The sequence below is a fragment of the Equus asinus genome, chromosome 6 (assembly GCF_041296235.1).
Source record: "Equus asinus isolate D_3611 breed Donkey chromosome 6, EquAss-T2T_v2, whole genome shotgun sequence".
Taxonomy (NCBI): domain Eukaryota; kingdom Metazoa; phylum Chordata; class Mammalia; order Perissodactyla; family Equidae; genus Equus; species Equus asinus.
Window position 1 is genome coordinate 29,694,625 of NC_091795.1, and position 23,072 is coordinate 29,717,696.

Sequence of the window (23,072 nt, forward strand, 5' to 3'; positions counted from 1 at the left end):
AAAAAATGGCTAATAAATTATTTCTTAAAGTTCAGTAAAATGAACCAATAGAAAAATGAGCACATAAGGCCCAACAACTCATGAAAAAATAGAAGTAATTAACTTTAGAAGTGAATAAAAAGGTAAGTTAAAGTGGAGATACCTGTCAAAATGGAAAAAATCTTTTTCAATGGTAACAGTGACAATGCAAGATGAAGAACACTCTTGTATTGCTGGTGGATTTGCAAGTTGCTACAAACTCCCTACGGCCTAGAATCTAGGCCTTAGATACATTAATACAAGAAGAGGTAAAGGCTCAATAAATTATAATTCATTAACAAAATGGATTGACACATAATCATTAAGGATGCTGCACAAGAATACTTATTGATTTCATAATACGCTTTTAAGTTAAAAAATATATAAAGATACACGTATATACTGTTGCTTTACACATTAAAAAAACATGTCATTATGTATATTTTAAAAGTCCAGGAAACAAATATAAGAAAATGTAACAGTGTCACAAAAAGTGCAAGACTATACATGGAAGGACAGTCACTGTTAACAGTGGCAATAGGAAAAAAAACTGAGACAAGCTAAATTTTACCTACCAATTGGGGAATGGCAAAATAAATCATGATATTGCCACATAAGAGAATATTATCTATGTGTGTATATGTGTTCTGGAGATCTATATACTGTGAACTACCCCAGGACAGAGCACTAGGAAAGGAAAGGAAGGAAGCTTTAACTTCATACATCTTTCTTTCCCCCCACTAAGTCTGTGCTTATAATTTTTATGTTTATAATTTTTTAAAATCAATGTTTTTGAGGTATAATTGACACATAACTTATTTTCAGGTATACACAGTGACGCACTATTTGTATACATTAAAATCAATTTTTTTCTGGTGAAATGGGCTTGTTAATTTTCTTACTTATGCTTACCAGCATTTTCTAAATTTTCTACAATATGCACATATTACTCATGTAATTTTTTAAAAAACAAAACAACTGAAAACAGGACAACTTTGGCTTTCTGCCTTTCTCACTTTGGGGCTTAAGCACAGGGAGGGGCAGGAATGAGACATTAGACAGCCAGCAAAATGAACATCTGCACGGTAAAAAAAAAAAATGCACCAAAAAAACCCACAACAATCTAGCATTTCTAAATGTTTCCTATTTGGTATTGCCAGGCCACAGGCAAATTCTATCCCTCATTCCCTGGAAGCTCCAGAGGCCAAGAGCTAGAGGCCAGAAGAGGCCTCATCATTTGGCAGTAGCCCCTTGAGCAGACATAAGAATATTATGCTTGGTACAGAACAAAAACTCAAGTAGAGTCCTCGGCAAGACTTGGTGTCTGGGGACCACATGACCACACTCTACCAGAAGGCAGTAACTTCTTAGCCCACCTTCACAGTATTCCCAGGTTACCCCCTCTCCCTCACTGTTCCCGTCTTGATCCTACCTGAAGGACAGCGTTGGCATAGTCGTTGGCCTTTATGTTGTTCAGTCCCACAATACCTGGCAGGTAAGTGGTGCCATCATACGCCCGAGACAGTTTGGCCTGTTTGTCCAAGTTTGCAATCTGCTGCTTTGTGAAGGTGGGCTTCAACACATACTGCAGAGCAAAAGAAAATTCGAAGCTGTCTTAGGGCTGTAAACAGTTCACAACATATATCTGGAACAGCAATTGCTGCTAAAAACAAAAAACACTTTGGTCACGAACGTCTCACCATATACCCAAAAGGGCTCCCAACAACAGATATTAAAACCAAGGTAATGAGGGGTAAGTCCTCTCCCCATTACTAATGTACAAGAGGATCTCCTTGTTTAACCCAAAACCACTGAATCCCAGGTCTTTCCTCAGAACTCAGGTCCAGCCAACTCCATGACAAACGACTGTTAGCAACTGCAGGAGACTCAAGTCTCTGCAGACAGCAGGAGTCTGAATCTCGGGGGGGACCTCACACTGACCCAGCACGTGGACCCGGCACAGGAGCAGGCGCACCTCCTCACCTGTGTGCAGGACTGAGATTAACGACTCCCTGTGGTTGGAGGGGCAGGATCAGGACCTGCCCAGCCCTAGAGCTATGAGGGCGATCATGTCACGAGTGGACAGAAGTCGCCACTAACTCTTTGAAACCTTGAATTTACTTCAGTTTCCCCCTCTGTAAATAATGTCCATAACTACTTCAAACTCAATTATTAATAGATCTAGAAAACTTATAAGAGTAACATACGGAGCATTTTAAAAACTGAGTATCAAGCTTTCCTTAAAAATAAACAGAGCATTCAGCACTATGAATACACAGCCACATGGTGAAAAGGAAAATAACAACAACAGTCCCAACATTAATGGAAGCCTAAGAGGACTTCCCACGTTTTCTACTTAAGTACAGTGATTCTTGGCACAGGTCACAAACCAGAGCCCACAGATGGGACATGCTGAGCACTCTGGCCCCATCAGGTCAAAAGCAGCCAGGAAGTGGTACGCAACTTGGTATCCACTGTCCTATGTCAGGCCCAATTTACATCCCTACTCCACAGTGTGGAAGGATAATTATTTAGCAAAAACGCTTTCACCTCAATGAGAAAGTAGCCATTTTGCTTCGGTCCTAACTCTCAACATTAAAAGCAGGAATGATGGATAGATTGCAGACCACAGGCTGCAATTATGAATCTTGACCTTCTTACTTGGCTTCCCTGGTTCCTCCCAAAGAGAAAGAAGCCTCTGCAAGCCCAAGGGACTGAGATTCTTCCCTGTGGGTGGGGCAGATCCCCAGAAGCCCTGGAGAGGCTCCCAAGAGAACTGGTTCCAAACCAGCCATCTTGGACACACACCGTGATATCCTCCAGCGAGGAATCGATGATCTCATAGTTGTCTGGAAGGCAGTAAAACTTGAGGGTGTGGAGGTTGAGGAAGACATGGTGGCTAAACTGGACGCTGTGAATGTAAGCATGAGACTTCAAACCCCGGCCTGTAGGGAAGGATGAAAGGCTGTAAGAGAAGCGCAGATCCCAGAAAGGCACAGATCAGCTTTGATTCTTTCACTATTTTGAACTGGAACATGTTAATATTAGCAAAAAGAAAGTACTATGCCATCCGTGAAGTGAATCTCCCACATGAACTTCTCTCATCACAAAAGTTAGCAAGAAAGAATAGAACATTAGTTACTTTATTGCCTAGATGGCATAAAACATTGGTTGGGGAAACTAATTCATATACACGAATATGAAATATCTATGTGTGTATATATATGAGCAAGTTTCATATATTAGCACAAATGAGAACTATCTGCATTTATTATATATAATACATGTATACACATACATTGATATGCACATATACACATAAACACATCCTTTAACAGTCTGTCTTCACTCAGTCCTAAATTTCCAACTGCCCACATTGAGGACAATCCTACACCTACATACCTTTGTTCAGGTTGCCACTCCTTTCTAGAATACCTCTCCCTTAACCCATTCAAACTCTAGATGTCCTGCCAGTTCAAGTCCCATCTCCACCTCCTCTATGAACTCAAACACTCCAGCTAACATTGATCTTTGCATATTTCAACTCCTATTACCCCTATTTATACTTAGTGCCACACAATCCAGCAATAATCTTTATGGTCTTATAGATTGCTGACTGTTCCATGTGTTAATCTTGACTATTCATCAGCTCCTTATAAGAGCAAGGAAAGTAGTTTATATTTCTTTTGAATCCTCCACTATACTCTGAACATAGCATTTGCTTGGTCTGAATGAAATGAAATAATAAATTTCCAGAAAAGAACAGAGTGAAAAAGTCCTCAGAGCAAAAGGATTCTCAGAAAAAGACATAAGTATAGAAAACATTAGAGATTCAAACCCCAGAATCTTTGAGATCTCCTACATAGTCTTTCACACAACTAGTTCTTTCTCCCTTTCATACGTATTCCGGTTCTGACCAACCAGAGACCCTCCCGCTGGTTTTCTAAGAGTACTCCAATTTCCTGGGAACAAAGATAGGGATTATTAGACAGGTCTCCTGACAGCAGAGTACTTTCTTTAAAAAAAGAAAATCTCTCTTGAGCAGATTTGTGGCTAATACTGAAAATTTAGCAAGTTTATAATGCATAACATTTATTTACCCTGAAAGTACTTGCCACACACCAGACAGGCATATGCATTGATATGCGAGAGGGAGATGGAACACAGTTTCTCAAAGTCAAAGTCCAGCACACTCCTAAGAGAACCAAACAAAAGAAAAAACAATTAACAGGGAGGGATGTCTAGGAAAGCAACCAAGGGAAGCAGTGCTGGTTCCGTGTTCCACAATGTCACAGAGCATCCTTCAGAGAATGGTTCAACAACCATATATAAATCGTGGGGAATATTAACTATTCCTCACTAGACATTTAATATAGCACCTTCACCCACCAAGGCCCAAAGCAGGGTAAAGGTGTCTCCACCAGACACATAATGCCAAAGACTCTCTTTCTTTTCAGTATTTACAACCAGCCGAGAACCTTCCATTGCAGTCACTTTCTCCAGAGGGAAAGCTACAAGCAGGACTAAAGTAAGAGGTCCGCAAAAGCATTCCAAACTAAAAGACTGGGGGTGCAAGAACATAAAAAGAGTGAATAAATCCTTTTATAAAAGAAAAATTTATTTTTGTCAATAAAAATAAATGGGAAGCCTGAGATTTTAGGGGACTATCTACAAATAGATCTATTTATTCAAGTGCAAAGTAATGGTATATGAGTACTGGGCAGGTTAAGTGAAAAAAAACTTTACCTCCACTGAATCCAAGTGACAAGGGGTTTCCTCTCAAATATTAATGCCAACTAATAGATGATGGTCCTGGTAAAACTGCACTATCCATTAAAGGGGTCACTAGTCACATGTGGCTATTGGTGTTTGAATTTAAAATAATTAAAATTAAACTTAAAATTCAGTCCTTCAAGTCACATTTCAAGTACTTACTAGCCACAAGTGGCTTGTGCCTACCACAATGGACAGGCCTTATGAAGAGTAATTTCTTTTTTCTTCATCTTCTTCTTCTTCTCCCCAAAAGCCCTCAGGACATAGTTGTATATTCTAGTTGTAGGTCCTCCTGGTTCTGCTATGCGGGACACCACCTCAGCATGGCTTGATGCGCAGTGCTAGGTCTGCGCCCAGGATCTGAATCCGCAAAGCCCTGGGCCACTGAAGTGGAACACACGAACTTAACCACTCGGCAACAGGCCAGTGCCAAGAGCAATTTCATTATTATGAAAAGTTCTATTAGACAGGTCTACCCTAGAGAATAAGCTGAAAAGCATCCTAAGATGCCATCTGAGATTAAAGAAAAGAATACCAGGATGAGGTAACTACCTCTCCTTTAGGTCACACTTTTGTCTGTTTTTCTCTGTGGAATTCCAGCCACCTAGAGTAATACCTAGCACATAATGAGTGCTCAATAAATATTTAAATTTGCTATTGTCATTTAAGAATACTATGTATCCCGTTACTCCATCATACAAATTCAAAATGAGCTAAAAGCTTTTTATGCATGTGCTCACCCTAAAAAAACACGCCCTCTGACGCTTTAAATTGAAAGGCAAAGATTAATAAACATGGCAAGAAGGACAATTTTAAAAGGGATAAAATTTGTGAACATATTACTCAATGTACAGTCCAAAGACCTTTGTGCACAGATCCCATTGTTTTTTGCTGCCCTCGGAATCCCAGTTCTACTGACCTGTTAATGGTATCCAGGTACGGGCAGTGGCGGCTCCTCCTATCTTCGGAATCCACACGGCCATTCTTTGCTGAAAGGAAAATCATCACAGACTGTGAAAATGGGAAACTCATACTCAGGGTCAACTACAATTACAAACAAAGAAATCTAGAAACGGGAAAAATTAATCAAGATGAGCTCCTATAAAGGCAGCCTGGCAACACCCAAAAAAGCCCACCAACTGGACAAGCTACAAACTTAAGAATATATTTGAAACATATATGACCAACAAGGGATTCATTTGCAGATTACATAAAGAAATCTGGTGAAGCAATATGAATTCTTAAAGACAAACAACCCAATAGAAAATGAGGAATGCAGTCCACACATATATAAAAAGATGCTCAACCCCATCAATATTCAAGAAAACGCAAATTTCTTTGCATAATGATATACTACTTCACACCTACCAGAGAAGAAAATATAAAATCAGAAAATGCCAAGTGTTGGTGAATATGCGGAGCAATGAGACTGCTCATGTACTGGTGGCACATGAGTATGGGGCATAAACATGGAAAACAGTACAGCAGGATCAGAGCTGAAAATATGCAGACCCTTCGACCAGCAATCTCTTCCACTTAGACCCCCTAGAGAAAGTTTTGCACATGTGCACCACGAATGCTTTACTAAAAAATATTTATAGCAACAATATTTGAAAGAGCCCAAACTGGAAACCCAAATGTCCCCCACAAATACAATGGAGAAATAGATTGTGGTACATCATTCATAGAACACTATTTAGCCACGAACATCTACCTGGATGAACCTCAAAACTACGGCTAGAAAAAAAAAAAAAAGGCAAATCAAAAGACTACATACAATATGATTCCATTCATATCAAATATAACATAAAACACAGTACAACTTAAGGATACACAAGAGGTTAAACTATAAATAAAGTAGAAGTGATTAGAAAAGAATTCAGAATAGTGATTTACCTGAGCAAGGAAGGATGATAAATACAACTGGGAAGGGGCCTGCGGGAGCTTCTAAGATACTGGTTCTGTACCACTTCTTAAGATGGACAGTGTTAGGAGACAATTCTCCATGGGTCTCTCATGTTTCTGCACATACTGTGTGTGATCTGAGGCAATGACTGCCTCCAGACTACCTTGTCAAGGATGTTTGTATAGTGAACAGCCTTGGAAGACAGAGAAAGTGTCTTTCTACAGAGCAAAAGAGAGGCAAGCTCACAGTCCATTATAAAAGATTTGGCTTCTCTATGCTCAGAGTTCCTCTCCTATAAGGCCAGCCTTGGTGTGTAGGGGTTCTCTTCATGCTGCACCGTGGGAACTAACTCAGGGAACTGACACCAATGCTGTATTCTGGCTACTGCTGCAATAAACTGTGTCAGACCCAACAGTCTCATGTCTTACATCAGCATCTGTGACACTGTGGCAGACTAACTTGGTAGCCTGCACATAAGGTAAAAACTCAGATCCTTCTCAATTCTTGACAAGCAGTAGATGTACATCCACACTCTTCTTTAAATTGTGCTTGTGCGTTATTACATTCCGTCTACCTTAGTACCTGTCATCTATTTCACGATAAAAATAAAAAGGAGAAAAAAGACAAGACAGTAACAGCAACTGGGTTCCTAGTGTGTCCCAGAGAAAACAATCTCCTTATCACAGCTATGCACAATATCTAAGAAACAATTTCTCTACCAAGGAAAGGGAAACCTAAGGTTGACAGAGTATTTAAGTAAAGGAAATCAGAGAATACCCTGAAATTACTAACAAGACTATTCAAGGAATACTTATCAAGCACTTTCTATGAGCAAGGACCCTGCATATAGCCTAGCGACATGTTTAACTGCTACTTCAATAAGCTACTACCTCACCGTAAAGCAAGTATCTAGCAAGATGTTCAAATCAGGAGTTCCAAGTTCAGAAAAGAAAAAGATGTAATTGGTATAAACAGGAAGACCTTCAGAAGTGGTGGAAAACTACTTAACGATTGGTAAGATAAGTTGGAAAAGCACACACTACAGACAGGGAACCAAGGCTAGGCAAAGAGGTCTCTAGAAATTACTAGAAGCATAAAGAACCCAGTGGAAGGAGGCAAAAAGTGCAGTCATGGAGGGGAGTGACAGCCTCACTGGCCACTGACAGGACTCTCAAAGGTCATGGGTTCCAGGACTATTTGCACTAATTTACAGAGGGACAGACACGTCAAACCCACTTTCCCAAACCACAGCGACTCAGTCTGAGAGTCAGGGCTGGAATCCAGATGTCCCGGCTGGGTGCCCGGATAATGGACAGTATGGTGCTGGTGCCAGGATTCAGGCTCTCGACTCTGATCTAATTCCAGAAATTACAGCAGGACTCACTCCCCAAATGTTTCGTAAAAGTTGAAAAAAGTAACACCTGTAACACAATTAGCACAGCGCCTGGCCCGCGCGTTAGGCATTCGATAAAAGGAAGCTGCTATTGTTATTACTGTTGCTAGAAGAATCATTAACTACGGTTACTATTAAGACTACTACTATCCTCACTAAAACGCAGTGGAGTCGGGACGCGGACACTGGAGTGTGGCTCCCCCGGGGAGGGAAGACTGGGAAGAGAAAAAGGAGAACGAGAGGGTGGAGCCCGCGCCCGGCCCCGCGCACCTCGCACCTCCCGCTCAGGCTCCGAGTCCTCGTCGGCCTCGCGCTCCCGCTTCACCCGCACCGCCGGGACGACGGGCGCCGGGGCCTCCCGCGCGCTCGCCGCCTCGACCTCCCGCTTCACGCGCACCGGGCTGCCGCGGGAGCTCGGCGCCTCGGTCTCCCGCTCCCGATCTCGCTCCCGCTTGACGCGACCCGAGCTGCCCCGCGACTCGGACTCGCGCTTCCCGCGGGTGGAACCACGAGATTCCCGCTTGGACCGGCCGGACATGGCCACCACCGGCCGAGTAGCCCAGCGCCGGCGCCAGGCACGCTTGAGTGAGCGGTACGCGGCCAATCAGGAGCGGAGCTGTTACCGAGCCCAGGGCTCTCTACGAGTCGCCGATGGGGACAAATCACGTTGCAGGAAACTTCTGGGAAGTACTGCGCCCCTTGTGGCCTTCTCGAACCTGTGTGCGCACCTGAGAACGACTTATGGGTGTATTGCCGCCTTACCCATAATTTCCAGCTTAAAGAGCCAGGAACCTTTTAGTGGCTACAGAATTTCCGGATAAAAGCAGCTGTCACTGGGCCCCAGATTTTTTTTTTGAAGAAGAAAGATCAGCTCTGAGCTAGCCACCACCAATCCTCCTCTTTTTGTTGAGGAAGACCGGCCCTCAGCTAACATCCATGCTCATCTTCCTCTACTTTATATGTGGGACGCCTACCACAGCGTGGCTTTTTGCCAAGCGGTGCCATGTCTGCACCGGGTATCCAACTGGGCGAACCCTGGGCCTCCAAGGAGCAGAATGTGTGAACCGAACTACTACGCCACCCGCCGGCCCCTGGGCCTCAGATTTTTTCAAGATAATTTGTGCCCAAAAACCAGAATTGGGAGATCGTCTCCACAGTCTCTGTGCCTCGGAGACTGACACCTCTGCACAGGAGAACTAGGCGATGTCCCCAAAGCATCCCCTTGACGCAGCAACCTGGAGTCTCCAATTCCACATTTAGAGGGTTATTCTCGGTATCACAGAAAAATACAATCGTGGGGCAGAGGGGTGCTTAATGATGATGCTACTAAAGCTCAAATCTCAGGGCTTATTTTCACGACCCCTTCCATGGTTTTGAACTACTTTGTACAATTCTACTCAGGTGTAATTGACATACAATGAACTGCATGTTTAAAGTGTGCAATTTGGTAGATAACTGATAGATGGATGTATACCTTCTGAAACGATCACCACGATAAAGCTATGAACCTATCCACCAGCCCCAAAGTGTCCCTCTGCCCCGACCATCGATCTGCTTTGTCGCTACAGATTAATTTGCATTGTCTACAGTTTATATAAATGGAAGCTCACACAGCCTGCCCTCGTTTTTGCCTGGCCTCTTGTTCTGCATATTTGAAATTCACCCACGTTGTTGAGTGTATCAATATCTGGTTCCTTTTGATTGCTCAGTGGTATTCCACTGTGTGGATGTACCAGTTTGTCCCTGTTGTAATCACGAATTCCTAACTTTGTCTTTTTTTTAAAAGATTTTATTTTTTTTTCCTTTTTCTCCCCAAAGCCCGCTGGTACATAGTTGTATATTCTTCGTTGTGGGTCCTTCTAGTTGTGGCATGTAGGACACTGCCTCAGCGTGGTTTGATGAGCAGTGCCATGTACGTGCCCAGGATTCGAACCAACGAAACACTGGGCCACCTGCAGCACAGCGCGCCAACTTAACCACTCGCCACGGGGCCAGCCCCAAACTTTGTCTTTTTTAAGAGGACTCTGGCTGGCTCAGCGGTGTAGTGGTTAAGTGCGCCTGCTCTGCTTCGGCCGTCTGTGGGTTCGCAGGTTTGGATCCCACGTGCAGACCTTCGCACGGCTAGGCCCAGAGAGCCTTCGCGCTGTGCAACCGGGACGCCACTGTGTGCCCTGTCTGAGCATTCGCCTCCTTACAACCTCTTCTGAGGTAGGTGCTTGCAGTGTCCCCTTTTACAAATGAAGAAACTGACGCACAGCGGGGTTCAAGTCAGCCGAAGTCACGCAGCTGGTGATGGAGTTTTTCACAGCATCCTATCACCGGAAAAAGAACGAGAAGGCTCGACAACTAACGCTGAGTATGTAATGTGTGCTTTGTGATTTTCCGAATTTTTGATACATCAGCCTAAATTCTTATTTCCTGTTGATAAATGTCACAAAGAAAAGCAAGGCCTTGCCCGGGAAGTTGAAGTCGCGCATGCGCCTTCCCTCCCTCCGCGCCCGGAGCTCCGAGCGCGGGGACGCTCGGCACTGCCGGCCCTTTCCGGGCGGGACTTCAGGACGCGGGGCCGGAAGTCGGGAGAGGGGCCGCCCGGGCCTCTTCCGGAGGGACGGCGGCCGTTGAGGCCGTTGTGGAGGCGGCGGCGGCTCTGCGCGCTGGGTCCCAAATGGAAGCGGCGCCGGATCCCAGGCCGGGGCTCTGCTGCAAGCCTGGCGGGCGGCTGGACATGAGTCACGGCTTCGTGCACCATATCCGAAGGAACCAGCTCGCCCGGTACCGCCCCGCCCCGCGCCGCCGCCCCCAGCCTGGCCCGGCCCGGCCGTCCCTGACTCCCGCTCGGCTCCCCGCAGGGACGACTACGACAAGAAGGTGAAGCAGGCGGCCAAGGAGAAGGCGAGGAGGCGGCACACGCCCGCGCCGACGCGGCCCCGCAAGCCCGACCTGCAGGTGTACCTGCCGCGACGCCGAGGTGAGGCCGCCCGCCTGCTCGAGCCCGCGCGCTCTTCCGGCCCCGGGCTCTCTGCCCCGACGCTCTCCTTTCTCTGTGTGGAAAAAACCGCTTCTTAGTCCCCAAGGCTCAGCTCACCTCGTCCCTTCGCGGAACCTCCTCGACGCTCCTCAGTCTCCGCTCAGGAATTTCGCAGAACAGGGAGAGTTTATGGCTCCCAGTTAAGCATCATTATTCTAGGACATACGTGGAAGCCGGCAAGAAGCTGTCTGTCTGCCGGTTTACCCCACCGTGCTAGATTTTCCTATTTCCACTACCTAACGGAAAGCCTGGCCTAGCTGTAGGCGACCAGGACATAATTGTGGAATGAAGCCCAAACCCCGTAAATGGCCTTTTTCCCCAGCTTACCTGCAACCAAGAGAGCACGATAGTTAACATATGGCACTAAATTTGTTGAGCGTTACTTAAAGTGCTCTTAGATCTTACGTACATTAATTCACTTAGTTTTCAAAGGACCCGGTAAGATGGGAACTGTTATCATTTCTATTTCACAGTTAGGAAACAGGCACAGAGAGGTTAAGTAACTTGGCCAAGATCTCAGAGTTAGTAAACGGCAGAGCCTGGATTTGAACCCAAGCAGAGCTCTATCCACTTCTCCACTATTTTCCAACCCTACTCACTAGACAAATGCATTGTGTACCTACTATGTGATAGGACTGTGCTGGCCCGGGAGCAGGGATACAAAGGTAAATGAAACTCCTGATTGGCGGAGGCACACTTCACACACACACACACTTCACACACACACACACACACACACACACACACACACTCACACACACACACACACACACACACACACACACTGTCCATAAGAAGTTTGGGGCTTTCTTTACGGTATGTTTTCCGATGTCATCTCTGTGGGCAGGGGCTCCAGCAGCCTTTCCCTCTTCCCTCTCACTCTGGTTCATCCTTCCAGATGTTTCTACCCACCCAAGCAACCCAGACTGTGAGGAGTCCGGTGAAAGCAGCAGTAGTGGTGGCTCCGAGCCAGAACCTTCTGGCCATCAGCTCTTCTGCTTAGAATATGAGGCAGACAGCGGAGAGGTCACCTCAGTTATCGTGTATCAGGTACGCCTCTTGGAAACAGCTGCAGCCTGAAGGTCCTGGGCCATGGTAGAAATCACTGCCAGACCCTGAATCATTGTTTTCCTCAGTGCCAGTGGGAAACGTCTGCTCCACATGGGAGCAGAGACTGCTGGGCAATACTTTTGAGCACAACTCACTTCCATCCTACAGTGATTCTCAGTGGGCAACAGGGAGGGCTCTTGGCCCCCAGTTGAGAATCACTATTACAGGGGACACCTGGGAAGTGACAGGCACTGGTGAGAAGCCATAAGTCAAACGGAGTTCTGTGAGAGTGTTATCTAGGAACAGGGCAGGTCGCCTTTCCCGAAGAGGCCAGGCCCTGAGCTTCCTGACTCTTCCTCCACGTAGGACGATGATCCAGAAAGGGTGAGTGAGGAGGTGTCAACACACACGCCTCTGGATCCACCCATGCGAGAGGCCCTCAAGTTGCGCATCCAGGAAGAGATTGCAAAGCGCCAGAGCCGACACTGACCAGGCTGAAGGCATTCTCTCCAGGCTGGATTCACTGCCCAGGGAGCTCACCCCTAGTTTGGGGGTGCCAGGACCAGTCTGAGCTGATCTTGAGACCCCCACAGAGCTGCCACATCCAGAGGAAAAGGGTGTTGCAGGGACTGTGCGTGGCCACCTCCCTCGCGGCTATTCTTGTACGTTGGCCCATTTGACCAGCCTAATATTCTGGAATTTTTTGAGAATTTTATCTGGCTAGCTTGGTGTTCTGGAAGCAGGGGTTCCAGGGAGAGCTGAGTTTTATGAAGCATTGTGCCAACATGGTGCTTTTTCACTGAGGTCATATGCTGTAGGACACCTGGCCACTGCTGTTCCACCCAGCTCCATGAGCCATGTTTGTTTTATGATTTCTTTCTATGTGCTTCTGCTCACTTCTGTGTTTCCCTAGATCTTTTTTCAACTCTGTTTCTTTGTTCTTTCCTTTCCCTTCTCTTTTTGTCTTCAGAATCCATCACTTCCACCCCACCCCCACTTCCCAACGTGACTGTGTACCTACAGCTACTCAGGACTTTTAGAGGTGGGGAGTTCTGGGAATCTGCCTTTCTGACAAGCTCTCCCAGTAATTCCGATACCAATAAAATGGGAGATCTTCAGTTTTGAGCCCTGCTTGCAAGCATGTTTCCCTCCCCTTCCATGGCTTTTGCAAGTTTTTCTCATGCTGAACCACTTTGCACTGTCTAAATAAGGAGACCTAGGAAGATGATGCCAGATTTCTTGCAGCAAAACTTGCCTTGGTTAGGGCTATAATTCCAGCTTTCGAGCTCCTCTCTAGTGGTGAACAGACCATCCTCTGCTCAGACTAAAGGGAATTAGCAAAACAAGCTTGAAATTAACTCTCCAAATGTGATTTCACAGTCTTGAATGTATGTACAAGGGAATTCAACATTAGCAATAATTGCCTGTTTGGAGCCTAGTTGCCAAAACGAAAAGACCCAAACAATGCCCCAGAGAGAGTGAAATGAGCTGCTCTCATTTGCCAGTCTCATGCCCCATGCTTCCTCCTTTCCTATCTCTCAAGAGTGTACAAACTGAGATCCTTAGAGTAAAGATCCCCAGGAGTATCACTGCTTTCACCTAATTGGACATTTTTCCTAAAGCAGGGTTAGGCTAAGGTCTGAGAAGTCCACACGACATCCTGCACACTAAAGTTCCAGGCCACTTCAGTTTTCCAGCAAATCGGCCCAACTTCATGGACTTGAAGTATAGGACTTAAGTGAGCCTGTCAGCACTGAGACTTGTTGAAACCAAAGTCCCCCTGCCCTGGGGGTTTCTCAACATCAGGGTCTCAAGATCATTCTGGTTGTTCCATCTCAGCAGCTTTTCTCTTAAAGGACAGCTGAGGACACTGTTGGTTTGTGCCTTACACCCCTGAAAACCTACCACCTCAGATATGAGGCAAGGCAGCTACTTAAACTACAACCTTAAACTGCAACAAGCCACAGCTTGCAGTGCCAGTAGAATGCTGGAAGGTAAGTGAGGTGGGTAAGTTGAAGGGCCTGGTTGTGAAGGCATCCAGGACCAGACTGCTGCTGACCCACAGAGCTGACCCAAGGTTAATGCCTTCGACTTGCCAGTCCTGGACTCAGTTCTTCTTTCAAAGGAGAAAGTCTGCACTCTACTTACTCAGCTGGGCTAGAAGTGCCTTTTGACTTATAATGTTAACTACGCTCCAGAGCCTTCTGGGTCAAGGAGGCTATGCATACTTCATCCCCAATCTTCCTACAGCTCAGAGGAACAGTCATTTTAGTCGTCCAGCTCTTCAACTGATTTGACTTGGACATAGGATTTCACTGGAACTCTTAGGCTTCCTAGACCAGAAGTTCTTTTTGGGTCCATCTTCTCACAGCTGGATGGCCTGTTTCCTGGATTAATTATAGAATTTAGAGAGAAGACCAGAGGAGAAGGTTGGGAGCATGGCACCTCAAATTTTAGCCTCCATTCCTGTTTTGTGAGAAGGCAAGTGTGTGCCTGTTGTGTCCTTTTATGTGTTTATCATGTAATCCCCACTCTCAGATAAGAGACTGATAGGAACTCCTTGCTTGTAAAGTTTTTTTCTCGAGATGCTTTCTTTATTAAGTGCATATAAAATATTTTTCTCCCAAGAAAGCAATCTAATTCTTAGCTAATTTAGGCAGTATGATTATAATAAAGCACTAAGCCTGGTACTTAAATGAGAGGTTGTCCTTTAGACTAGGAGGCCTGCTGATGGTGACAACTGCCATTGCTCCAGGCATGCCTGATATGCTTCTCTGGTGATGACCGTCAGCCAGTTGACACCCTTTTAACTCAGGCTCATTGCTTATTGCTATTCCTCATCTGGGGTCCAAGATGGTACTACCCAGTTTATTCACCAGACTTGCCTCCAGACATCTTCCAGCTGTTTTCAAAGATTGGTGCTTTGCCATCAAGGAGCATGGCATTTCCCACAGGCTCTAGAGCTGTCCCACAGAGGACTCTTCCCTGCTGTTTGATGTAGTGGCAGCAGAAGTGGACCAGCTGGAGCATTCCAGCAGGCTGCTTCAGAATCAACACTCATTTGACTAGATACATTCTTGGCTGTCTAAAAAAGTCTGGTAGCCTGATAGACGTATCTCATACCCATCCAAAAGGAAGTGGTCTTCACTTACTGAGGGTAAGCCGTGGATTTTAAGGCGCCGTGTTGCCTGGGCCACAACTGGTGGTGTTACAAACAGAAGGAAGCTAGGGTTTGCAGAGGCTTTGGGCTGTGCAAGAGTAAACACTAAAGCTTGAGTTCCAGCCCGCTGGCAAGCATGGAAGTGTCTGAAGAACGTAATGCAAGAAGGGAAAGAAGAATGTAAAGTTTTTTGTACTGAGTGAGAGTGGGAGCCTGTGGAGTCTGGCCAGCCAGTAGGACCGACGTGGGCAACAACCAGTGCTTCTCCCTGTGGAAGAGCCTCTGAAGGGGACATTCTGTCTCCATGGTCCACTCTGAAGGCACTGCCAACTAGAGATTAGCCCATGGAGCTGGAAGAAACCCTTTGGGGTAGTGAGTATCCAACCTTCTGTGCGTTTGGCAGGATCCGGGAATGGTAGAGTAGTGGATTCTCAACTGGTTCACAAGTGTAAATAAGGCCTTTGCATATAGAAAGAGGAATAAGGACAGATTACTTTCCTACCTCTGAGTCTTTTGGGAGAATCACCATGGGATGTTGACAGTTACTTTAAACATTTTAAGCTCCCTCATTGAATTCCTGTCCTGTCCCTGAGGAATCTGATGGCCTAGAAGCCATAGGCACCCACCCCAAATTTCCTTAGTAGTTGGAGTGATGCTAGGAATGAAAACTTTCCGAGTGAATGGCTCCTCTGCCTTCTCAGAGCCACCAGGATGAGAGACTGGTTGCACTGGTTATGTTGTGATATTAAATGTATAAAAAGCCATACATTCTGTTTTCTCATTTCCAGCATTTTTGCTGTGTGGATGAATAAAGTGAAGTGTACAAATTATTTGAAAATCCTGGAAGGAAATTACTTTTCAAAAACAGTATTCTTTTTAACCAATAAACTTAACTATTTTTACAGCACAGTTTTTGCCAGGAGTGATGAAATCACTTGTGTACATATGAGAAGTGAAGATTAAATGCCTGCCTTAAAATCATTCAGCATTTAAATCTCATCTCTTACTTTGCCTGTTTTAAGAACTGTCCTGATTAGGGCATAACAACTAGACACACATAGCGTTAGAGCTGGACGGGACTTTTAAAGACATAAGGTGGCCCCTTATGGGTGGCCCCGGGGCTAAGTGGTTAATTTAGCATGCTCAACTTTGGCGGCCTGGGGTTTGCTGGTTCAGATCCTGGGCACGGACCTACAGACCCTTCATCAAGCCATGCTGTGGTGGCTGGCATCCCACGTAGAAGAACTAGAACGACCTGCAACTAGGATATACAGCTATGTACTGGGGCTTTGGGGAGAAAAAAAAAAGGAAGATTGGCAGCAGATGTTAGCTCAGGGCCAACTCCCTCACCAAAAAAAAGTATATGAAAAGAAAGACATAAGGTTCTATTTCTTACCTGATACGCAACTCCTCCTACCAACTACCCAGAAGAGCCTTTCTGTTATAGGGAGCTCTATCTTGGGGTAATTTTATTTGAGGGACTGTTCAGATCGTCATATTAAGCCAGTCTGCCTCATCATAGTTCTCAAGTGTTTGTCTTACCCCCACTGTGTTAGAACAGTCGGTTTAGAACCCGAGTAGTCCTCTTAGGCCTTCCCCATGGTAATGGTTGGGGAGGAACTGAAACCCAGTTCAACAAGCTATAGTAAGATTAAGAACGCAAAACTTCCAGTGAAGTCGGAAATGCTGAGTTCACAGCAACATTGGGCAGATGAGAAAAAGGTGCCTGCTCCAATGGGAACACACCTGGGCAGGAAGATGGTACATCTCTGAATTAGAAAGAGGTACCCCTTTGTCCGGGGGCACAGAGCATGACCAGCAGAAGGTGTACTATTTTATAGTGCCGTTGTCTGTCCCTCCCAGCCCCAGTACAGGGCCTTGTTTCTGCAGATTACCTTTGCCTCACCAACACTGCCAAACTTAAGCTCCCCAGCTCCTGGCAGGCTGGATCCATGCTCCCTTCAGGTAATGATTTGTCAGCCCCAGTGTTGTCTCACAAGTGCTCCACGGGGCTGCCTTCTAGAGTGACAGGCATGCTTCTGGTATGTGAAAGGAAGTATTCCCCCCTACCCCTTTTAATCATGGAAAGAACGTTCGGAAGGGCACTCTTGGCCTGTAAGTTTTGGTGAAGGTGGTGGCTAATTTATTCTAGCACTATTCTGTTTCCTTTTCCCAAATTGCCTTGGGTCTCCCGCCTTCATCTCATCTTTTGCTTACCAACACCTGGCTACGTGTGTCTACTTAGAATGGATAACCATTGGTCTCTGTGGCCTTGCTTCACGTGAGTGTTCAGCAGTCAGGAAACATGTTTTGGACACTGACTTCTGGACAGTAGTCTGTATTTGCACCCTTGAAAATTAAAAGTATCTGATAAAAGTAGCCCTCCTCCAGAGTTTGCTGAGCCGAGGGAAGCAAAAGCCAAATCCAGGGCCCTTGAATTTCTTAAGGAAGAGCCAAAGGTTTGTGCTCACTTCTCTGCGGACCCGCCTAGCCTTAGACAGAGGCGAGCACTGGGTGCCACACAGAGAGGTTCCCCGAAGTCTCACTACAGGCTGGCGGGTCCAGGCTGCAAAACGCGCCCAGCGGCGGAGGGAGGCTTCCTTCAGCCTTTGCACGATGACAATCACAGGTGGAGCTTGAGGGCTGTGCAGCCCCGGAGCCTCCCGCCTCCCGAAGCTTCCACCGCAGGAACAAGGCAAACGAGACTATCCTTCTCTCATCTCGGCGTCAGAGCTTCCTCTCGGGTCCCACTCCACAGCCCTCCGCGCTCAGCTCCCCCGAAGTTGGGGCGCCGCCCACGTTTCCACCGTGACGCGGGCGTGGGGGCTCGGGAGTTGTAGTCTCGGCCAGGGCGCGGGCGCCGGGGCCGGGGCCGCGCGGACTCCACGTCCCGGCGGGCGGCGCGGCGGGGCCTGGGGCGTCGGGGGCGGGGCCGCTCGGCCCTTTAAACCTTTCAAGGCTGCTGCGAGGGCCGCAGCCGGAGACGGCGCCACGCGGGGGCCGAGCGGGGCACGGCGGCGACGGTGGGCGCTCCGGGGAGGTGCGTACTGGCCCCTTCGTTTCCCCCGGACGTCCAGGAATCACCCGGGGAGGCTCGTGTCCCCCGATCCCGGCCATGGGCTCCATGCGCCCACGCGAGCGGGCGCCGGGCTGGGCTTCCCACGTGAACCCGCCTCTTCCCTGGGGCACCGATAGTCGGGTGGTTGCCTGCGCGCGGCCGCCGCTCCACCAGGGCCCCGGACCCCGTCCCAGGCTTTCCTTGGCGTAGGCCCCCTGACTCCTAATTCCAGCCCCTTTCTTAGCCCGCGTCCCTCAGGCGACGGGCGGTGGTGATTCCCTTTCCAGATGTTTTGGCCCCTACTGAGTCTCTGAGCGCGCCGATGGCATTTGGGTGGAACGCGGAGGCCCCTGGTGGATGCCACAGGGTGTCCACGTTCTGGCGGGGCTTAGGCCGAAGTGTGGGCCCTCAGAGCCCCAGCGAGAGCTCTGAATCAAGTGTTGACCACCTTCCTCTGCCCCTCACGGGCTTTGGCCAGTCACTGGACCCTGGACTTTGACCTGTTTCTCTCCACCAGGCCCGGGCAGCTGATGATTTTGGTGAAGTATCTTGAGGTAGCTGCGCCCGCCCCCTCTTCCTCACCTACCTCTTATCCTGCCCCCAACACCACCACCACCCTGGCTCCCCTCCCTCATGACCGCCTGGATCCTCCTTCCTGTCAGCCTGTCAGCATTCTCCATCACTGGCCTATGGACTGTGTGAGTAAAGAGGGGGAGGGGAAGGACAACTAGGGGACAAAATGGGCCTAGGCTGGGGAGGGACAGGGCCCAGTCAGGACCCAAAAGGAGCTTGACGACACACACAACGTCCCTTGTCCTATTGCAAGCTCCAGGGTGGTACCCAGGGTCACTCTGGCCAAAGCCTGGCCTGGTGCCTGGACACACAGCCCCTTGGGACAAGCTGGCACCACTGCTGTCCAGCATTGTAGCCCTGACAGACATACTCCTAGCCAGCACAGTTTCTGGAGGTCCTCTAGTTGGGGGCTGTGCTGTGGGTTCTGGTGTGATGTCAAACCTCAGGGCCACACCAACCTGAGTCCCCAGCTGAATGAGGCCAGAATTTAAGGGAGAAGAGAAGAGTCAGTGGGGGTAGGCTGGGCTGGGAGGGTCACAGGGGCAAGGTGACAGTTCTGCTCCCGCAGGTATGCCATGGCCGTGATGAACCGCCACGTGTGCCCCGTGGAGAACTGGTATGGCGCACTCTGCAGACAGCCTCATTCTAAAGCTCCCTTCATCTCTGTTCCCTCTTGGGCCGGGGCTGCTGTGAGCCAGACGGAGACCCTGGGCTTCACTGCTCTTCTCTGACATTGGGAGCGCCTGTCCCTCCCCAGGCATGGCTTCGTGCCCATCTACCTGCTTCCCACCATCCTTTCACCCCTTTGGCTTCTGTCTCAGGCAGGCCCTGGGAAGCGGGCTCTTCTGCCCCTGCCAAGGGAGGTCTGGGAGGGTGGTCTCTGAGAGGCCTGAGGCTACAGGCTGAGGGCCTGGGGGAACCCCTTTCCCCCAGTCTATTCTCTGTCCTGCCTACCAGGTCCTACAACGAGTCCTGCTTTCCTGACCCTGCTGAGCAAGGGGGCCCCAAGACCTGCTGCACCCTGGATGATGTCCCCCTCATCAGGTAAGGCCTGGAAACTGGGCAGGTCAGGGAGACCCGAGGGCCAGTCAAGCCCCTCAAGCAAAGGCCTGTCCCTGGTTCTCAGGAATAATTATGTTAAGAGCACTTAATAACAATAGTACTTGCCAATTACTATGTCCCGGGCACTGTGCTGAATGCTTTACATGCATAATGTCATTTAATCTTCCCAGCATTGAGGCAGCGATTGTTTTCACCATTTTATAGGCAGGAAACAGACTGAATTATGTCATCTGTCTAGGCCACGCAGCTAGTTAAGTGGAGGCACCCAGATTTAAGCTCAAGCCCTCTGATTGCCCAGCGCAAGTTCTGGCTCAAGAAAAGCCAGTCCCGCTGCAGGCTTTGGCAGTCTCAGGGAGTCCAAGGGTCTCGGGGTCTGCTGAGCAATCCTGCGCACTTCCTTACCCGTCAAACACAAGCTCTGCTTTGGGGGGCCCCAGCCTGGGGCCAGTTGTTTGAGGGACACTGGCCCTTCTCATAAATCAGTGGCTTGCCTGCTACACAACAGACGCAATAGAGCAAGAGAAAGCAGGTGGGCCAGAATGGGGGCCCTCTGGTGCTCCTGCCCCTCTCTCACTTTGTCCTTGCCCCACCTCCTCGCAGCAAGTGCGGCACATACCCCCCAGAGAGCTGCCTCTTCAGCCTCATTGGCAACTTGGGTGCTTTCATGGGTGAGTTGTGCCCTCAGCCCCCCTAGTCAGCCCAGTCCAGTCCACCCCCACACCCTCCCCAGAAAGGCCCAGGAAACCCTTGCTCAGTGCAGCCCACCCCACTGAGGGCTAAAGCAAGAGGGGCCACTTCTCTCCAAAGGCTGACTCTCAAACACAGCCATCCTGCTGGCTGGAGCCTGAGGAAACCCAGTTCACCACCCACCCATCTGTTCCCTTCCGGTCCTCAGAATGTCTGGGGGGAAGCTGGCGGGCTTGCTAGGCTGGAGGAAGGCGCCAGTGCTGGCCCCACCCATGCTGTCCTCCCCCAGTGGCCCTCATCTGCCTCCTGCGCTATGGGCAGCTTCTGGAGCAGAGTCGTCATTCCTGGGTTAACACCACAACGCTCATCACAGGCTGTACCAATGCTGCAGGCCTTCTGGTGGTCGGCAACTTCCAGGTACGCCTGCCTTCCCACCTCTTGAACTTGAGGGCAGCCCTTCAAGGTTGGGGGTTGGGGGAAGGAGGTCCTAGGAGGGAAAGCGGGGAGAAGAGGGACAGAGGAGGTGCGAAGGGGGATGGAGGGGTGGGGCTGCTTCACAGATCAGCCCCTCTCTGGGCTCAGGTGGATCATGCTAAGTCTCTGCACTACGTTGGAACTGGCGTGGCCTTTGCCGCCGGGCTGCTTTTTGTCTGCCTGCACTGTGCCCTCTCCTACCATGGGGCCACCGCCCCCCAGGACCTGGCTATGGCCTACCTGCGGATTGTGCTGGCAACCATTGCCTTTGTCACCCTGATTCTCAGTATCCTTCCAGGTCAGGGCAGCCAGGAACTCATCTTCTAGCCTAACCCTTCTCTCACCCAAGACGAGGGGGGAGGATGGCACACCTTCCAGATAACACTGCCCAGTATTGTATTCTGCTCCCCCTCCCAGGAGGTGAGGCCTGATCCTTTGCCCCAGCCTAGTTATATATCTGGGAAGACAGAAGGGGTGTCGCCAGGCTGCCACACATCCTACTGAACATTTCCTTAGCCTCATTCCAGGTGGTGTCTTTTTCATCCATGAGAGTTCTCAGCTGCAGCATGGGGCAGCCCTGTGCGAGTGGGTGTTTGTCATCGACATTCTCATTTTCTATGGCACCTTCAGCTACGAGTTTGGGGCAGTCTCCTCTGAGACACTGGTGGCTGCACTGCAGCCTGCCCCTGGCCGGGCCTGCAAGTCCTCTGGGAACAGTAGCACCTCCACTCACCTCAACTGTGCCCCTGAGAGCATTGCCATGATCTGAGGTCTGGGGAGGGTGGCTGGCCCAGCCTCCGCAGCTCCCCACCCCATATCTTCTTTGCATTTATTTTGTACCAAAAACTATTTTAAGAAAGTATTCTGTTGGGATATAGGCTTCTTCGCTCCTGGAGGAGGGACCATCCTACACCCACCTGTGCCATAGAGGAGCGGACCGTGGCAGCCTGAGCTGCGCATGACCCACTCCCCAACTCTGCAGTGTTGTTTTTATGTTTAAAGGTCACATATCCTCATTCACCCAGCCAGCCCTTCAGGTGCCTTCTACTCCCCAGTGCTGAGGCCAGACCACTGGGGTTTCCTGCTGCAGGAATTGGGGGCTGGGAACAGCAAGAAGGATAGAAGTCGGGGGGGCGGGGGGTGAGCACATCTTAGTCTGTGAAAAGGCCCACTTTTGGGCCCACTGAGTTGCACTGGGATTCTTCACTCTGCCCATTACTTTCTTTAGGGCAAATAACACAGCAGAACCACGTGGGTATTTTAGTACTTTTTTTTTTATATCTATTAAAAGAATTCTAATTTGCATGTTTGTAGTCTGTTCTGGAGAGTCAGAGAGGGCCTGATCGAGGATGGCTTTCCCTAGGCAAAGGACAGGAGGAAGCCCCTGCCCCCAGGGAGAGACTTGAGTGCCCAGTGCTCTTTTTGAGACTAGGGCTGCTAAGAACAAAGGATGCCAGGTGCTATCCAAACACCCCTCCAGGGCTGGAAGCCCTTTCCGGGCCTTTAAGCAGTCTAAAGAACTGACCTGGTCTCATCATTTCACACTTCCTTCCCCTGCTCAGAGTCTGGTTTGAAGTTTGATTCCTTAGTATGGGATATGGGGAGGTGGGGAGAGAACAACTTAAAAACATTAGAAGCAATTTTCACAGCGGAGCTAAGGAAAGCCCCTAGGATTCCAAGGTTGACTAAAAATTGCAGGGGGAGGGGGATCCAGGCTAGTTTTTCTTTACCATCTTTAAGTAGCTACTGGCTGCCAGACCCAGACACATTTTGCTTTCTAGCCACGAAGACAGAGGCCCAAGCCCTGGATGATCTAGCGGCGAGGTTCTTGACCTGGGCTCCACTGACCTCAGGCCAGACAAGGCAGCAGGCTTGGCAGGGAGGGATACG

At 48.7% G+C, this 23,072-nt stretch overlaps 3 protein-coding genes across 7 annotated transcripts in view; 2 read left to right on the plus strand and 1 right to left on the minus strand.

Moving 5' to 3' along the window:
• The window catches only part of USP39 (ubiquitin specific peptidase 39), a 30,699-nt gene extending 21,967 nt beyond the window's left edge, over positions 1–8,732 (minus strand). Inside the window, exons 1-5 of one of the 2 annotated variants that reach the window (XM_014852814.3) lie at positions 8,361–8,732; positions 5,711–5,780; positions 4,119–4,213; positions 2,827–2,963; positions 1,451–1,603 (exon numbers count right to left, since the gene is read on the minus strand). In XM_014852814.3, coding sequence (XP_014708300.1) covers positions 1,451–1,603; positions 2,827–2,963; positions 4,119–4,213; positions 5,711–5,780; positions 8,361–8,628 — 723 coding nt within the window. In that variant the 5' untranslated portion in view covers positions 8,629–8,732. The remainder of the gene's footprint in view (positions 1–1,450; positions 1,604–2,826; positions 2,964–4,118; positions 4,214–5,710; positions 5,781–8,360) is intronic. The other variant, XM_070511845.1, reaches the window with a different exon arrangement.
• Positions 8,733–10,603: 1,871 nt separating this feature from the next.
• On the plus strand, positions 10,604–16,306 carry C6H2orf68 (chromosome 6 C2orf68 homolog). Of its 3 annotated transcripts, none has more exons than XR_006529390.2 (5): positions 10,639–10,862; positions 10,940–11,058; positions 12,017–12,168; positions 12,535–12,830; positions 13,791–16,306. XR_006529390.2 is itself a non-coding variant. In XM_014852818.3 (4 exons), exons 1-4 carry the CDS (start codon positions 10,756–10,758, stop codon positions 12,655–12,657), a joined length of 501 nt encoding a protein of 166 aa, XP_014708304.1. In that variant the 5' UTR covers positions 10,604–10,755; the 3' UTR covers positions 12,658–16,306. The 3 variants fall into 3 exon arrangements, 1 of the variants encoding a protein (XP_014708304.1); XR_006529389.2 differs by having other exon boundaries at positions 13,794–16,306; XM_014852818.3 differs by having other exon boundaries at positions 10,604–10,862; positions 12,535–16,306.
• Positions 16,307–18,229: 1,923 nt separating this feature from the next.
• On the plus strand, positions 18,230–22,487 carry TMEM150A (transmembrane protein 150A). Of its 2 annotated transcripts, none has more exons than XM_070511847.1 (8): positions 18,230–18,368; positions 18,904–19,084; positions 19,528–19,575; positions 19,893–20,003; positions 20,622–20,689; positions 20,998–21,125; positions 21,291–21,468; positions 21,710–22,487. In XM_070511847.1, the coding sequence occupies exons 2-8, from the start codon at positions 19,020–19,022 to the stop codon at positions 21,949–21,951; spliced, it is 840 nt and encodes a 279-aa protein (XP_070367948.1). In that variant the 5' UTR covers positions 18,230–18,368; positions 18,904–19,019; the 3' UTR covers positions 21,952–22,487. The 2 variants fall into 2 exon arrangements, with proteins under 2 accessions (XP_070367948.1, XP_014708303.1); XM_014852817.3 differs by having other exon boundaries at positions 19,917–20,003.
• Positions 22,488–23,072: the final 585 nt, after the last annotated feature.

Excerpts from the sequence above, each read along its gene's own strand:
- TMEM150A (XM_070511847.1), top strand. The coding sequence starts at position 19,020 with ATGACCGCCTGGATCCTCCTTCCTGTCAGCCTGTCAGCATTCTCCATC. Across the intron at positions 19,085-19,527 it reads ATCACTGGCCTATGGACTGT|GTATGCCATGGCCGTGATGA; the intron begins GTGAGTAAAGAG and ends CTGCTCCCGCAG. Across the intron at positions 21,126-21,290 it reads TGGTGGTCGGCAACTTCCAG|GTGGATCATGCTAAGTCTCT; the intron begins GTACGCCTGCCT and ends CTCTGGGCTCAG.
- C6H2orf68 (XM_014852818.3), top strand. The coding sequence starts at position 10,756 with ATGGAAGCGGCGCCGGATCCCAGGCCGGGGCTCTGCTGCAAGCCTGGC. Across the intron at positions 10,863-10,939 it reads CGAAGGAACCAGCTCGCCCG|GGACGACTACGACAAGAAGG; the intron begins GTACCGCCCCGC and ends GGCTCCCCGCAG. Across the intron at positions 11,059-12,016 it reads GTACCTGCCGCGACGCCGAG|ATGTTTCTACCCACCCAAGC; the intron begins GTGAGGCCGCCC and ends TCATCCTTCCAG.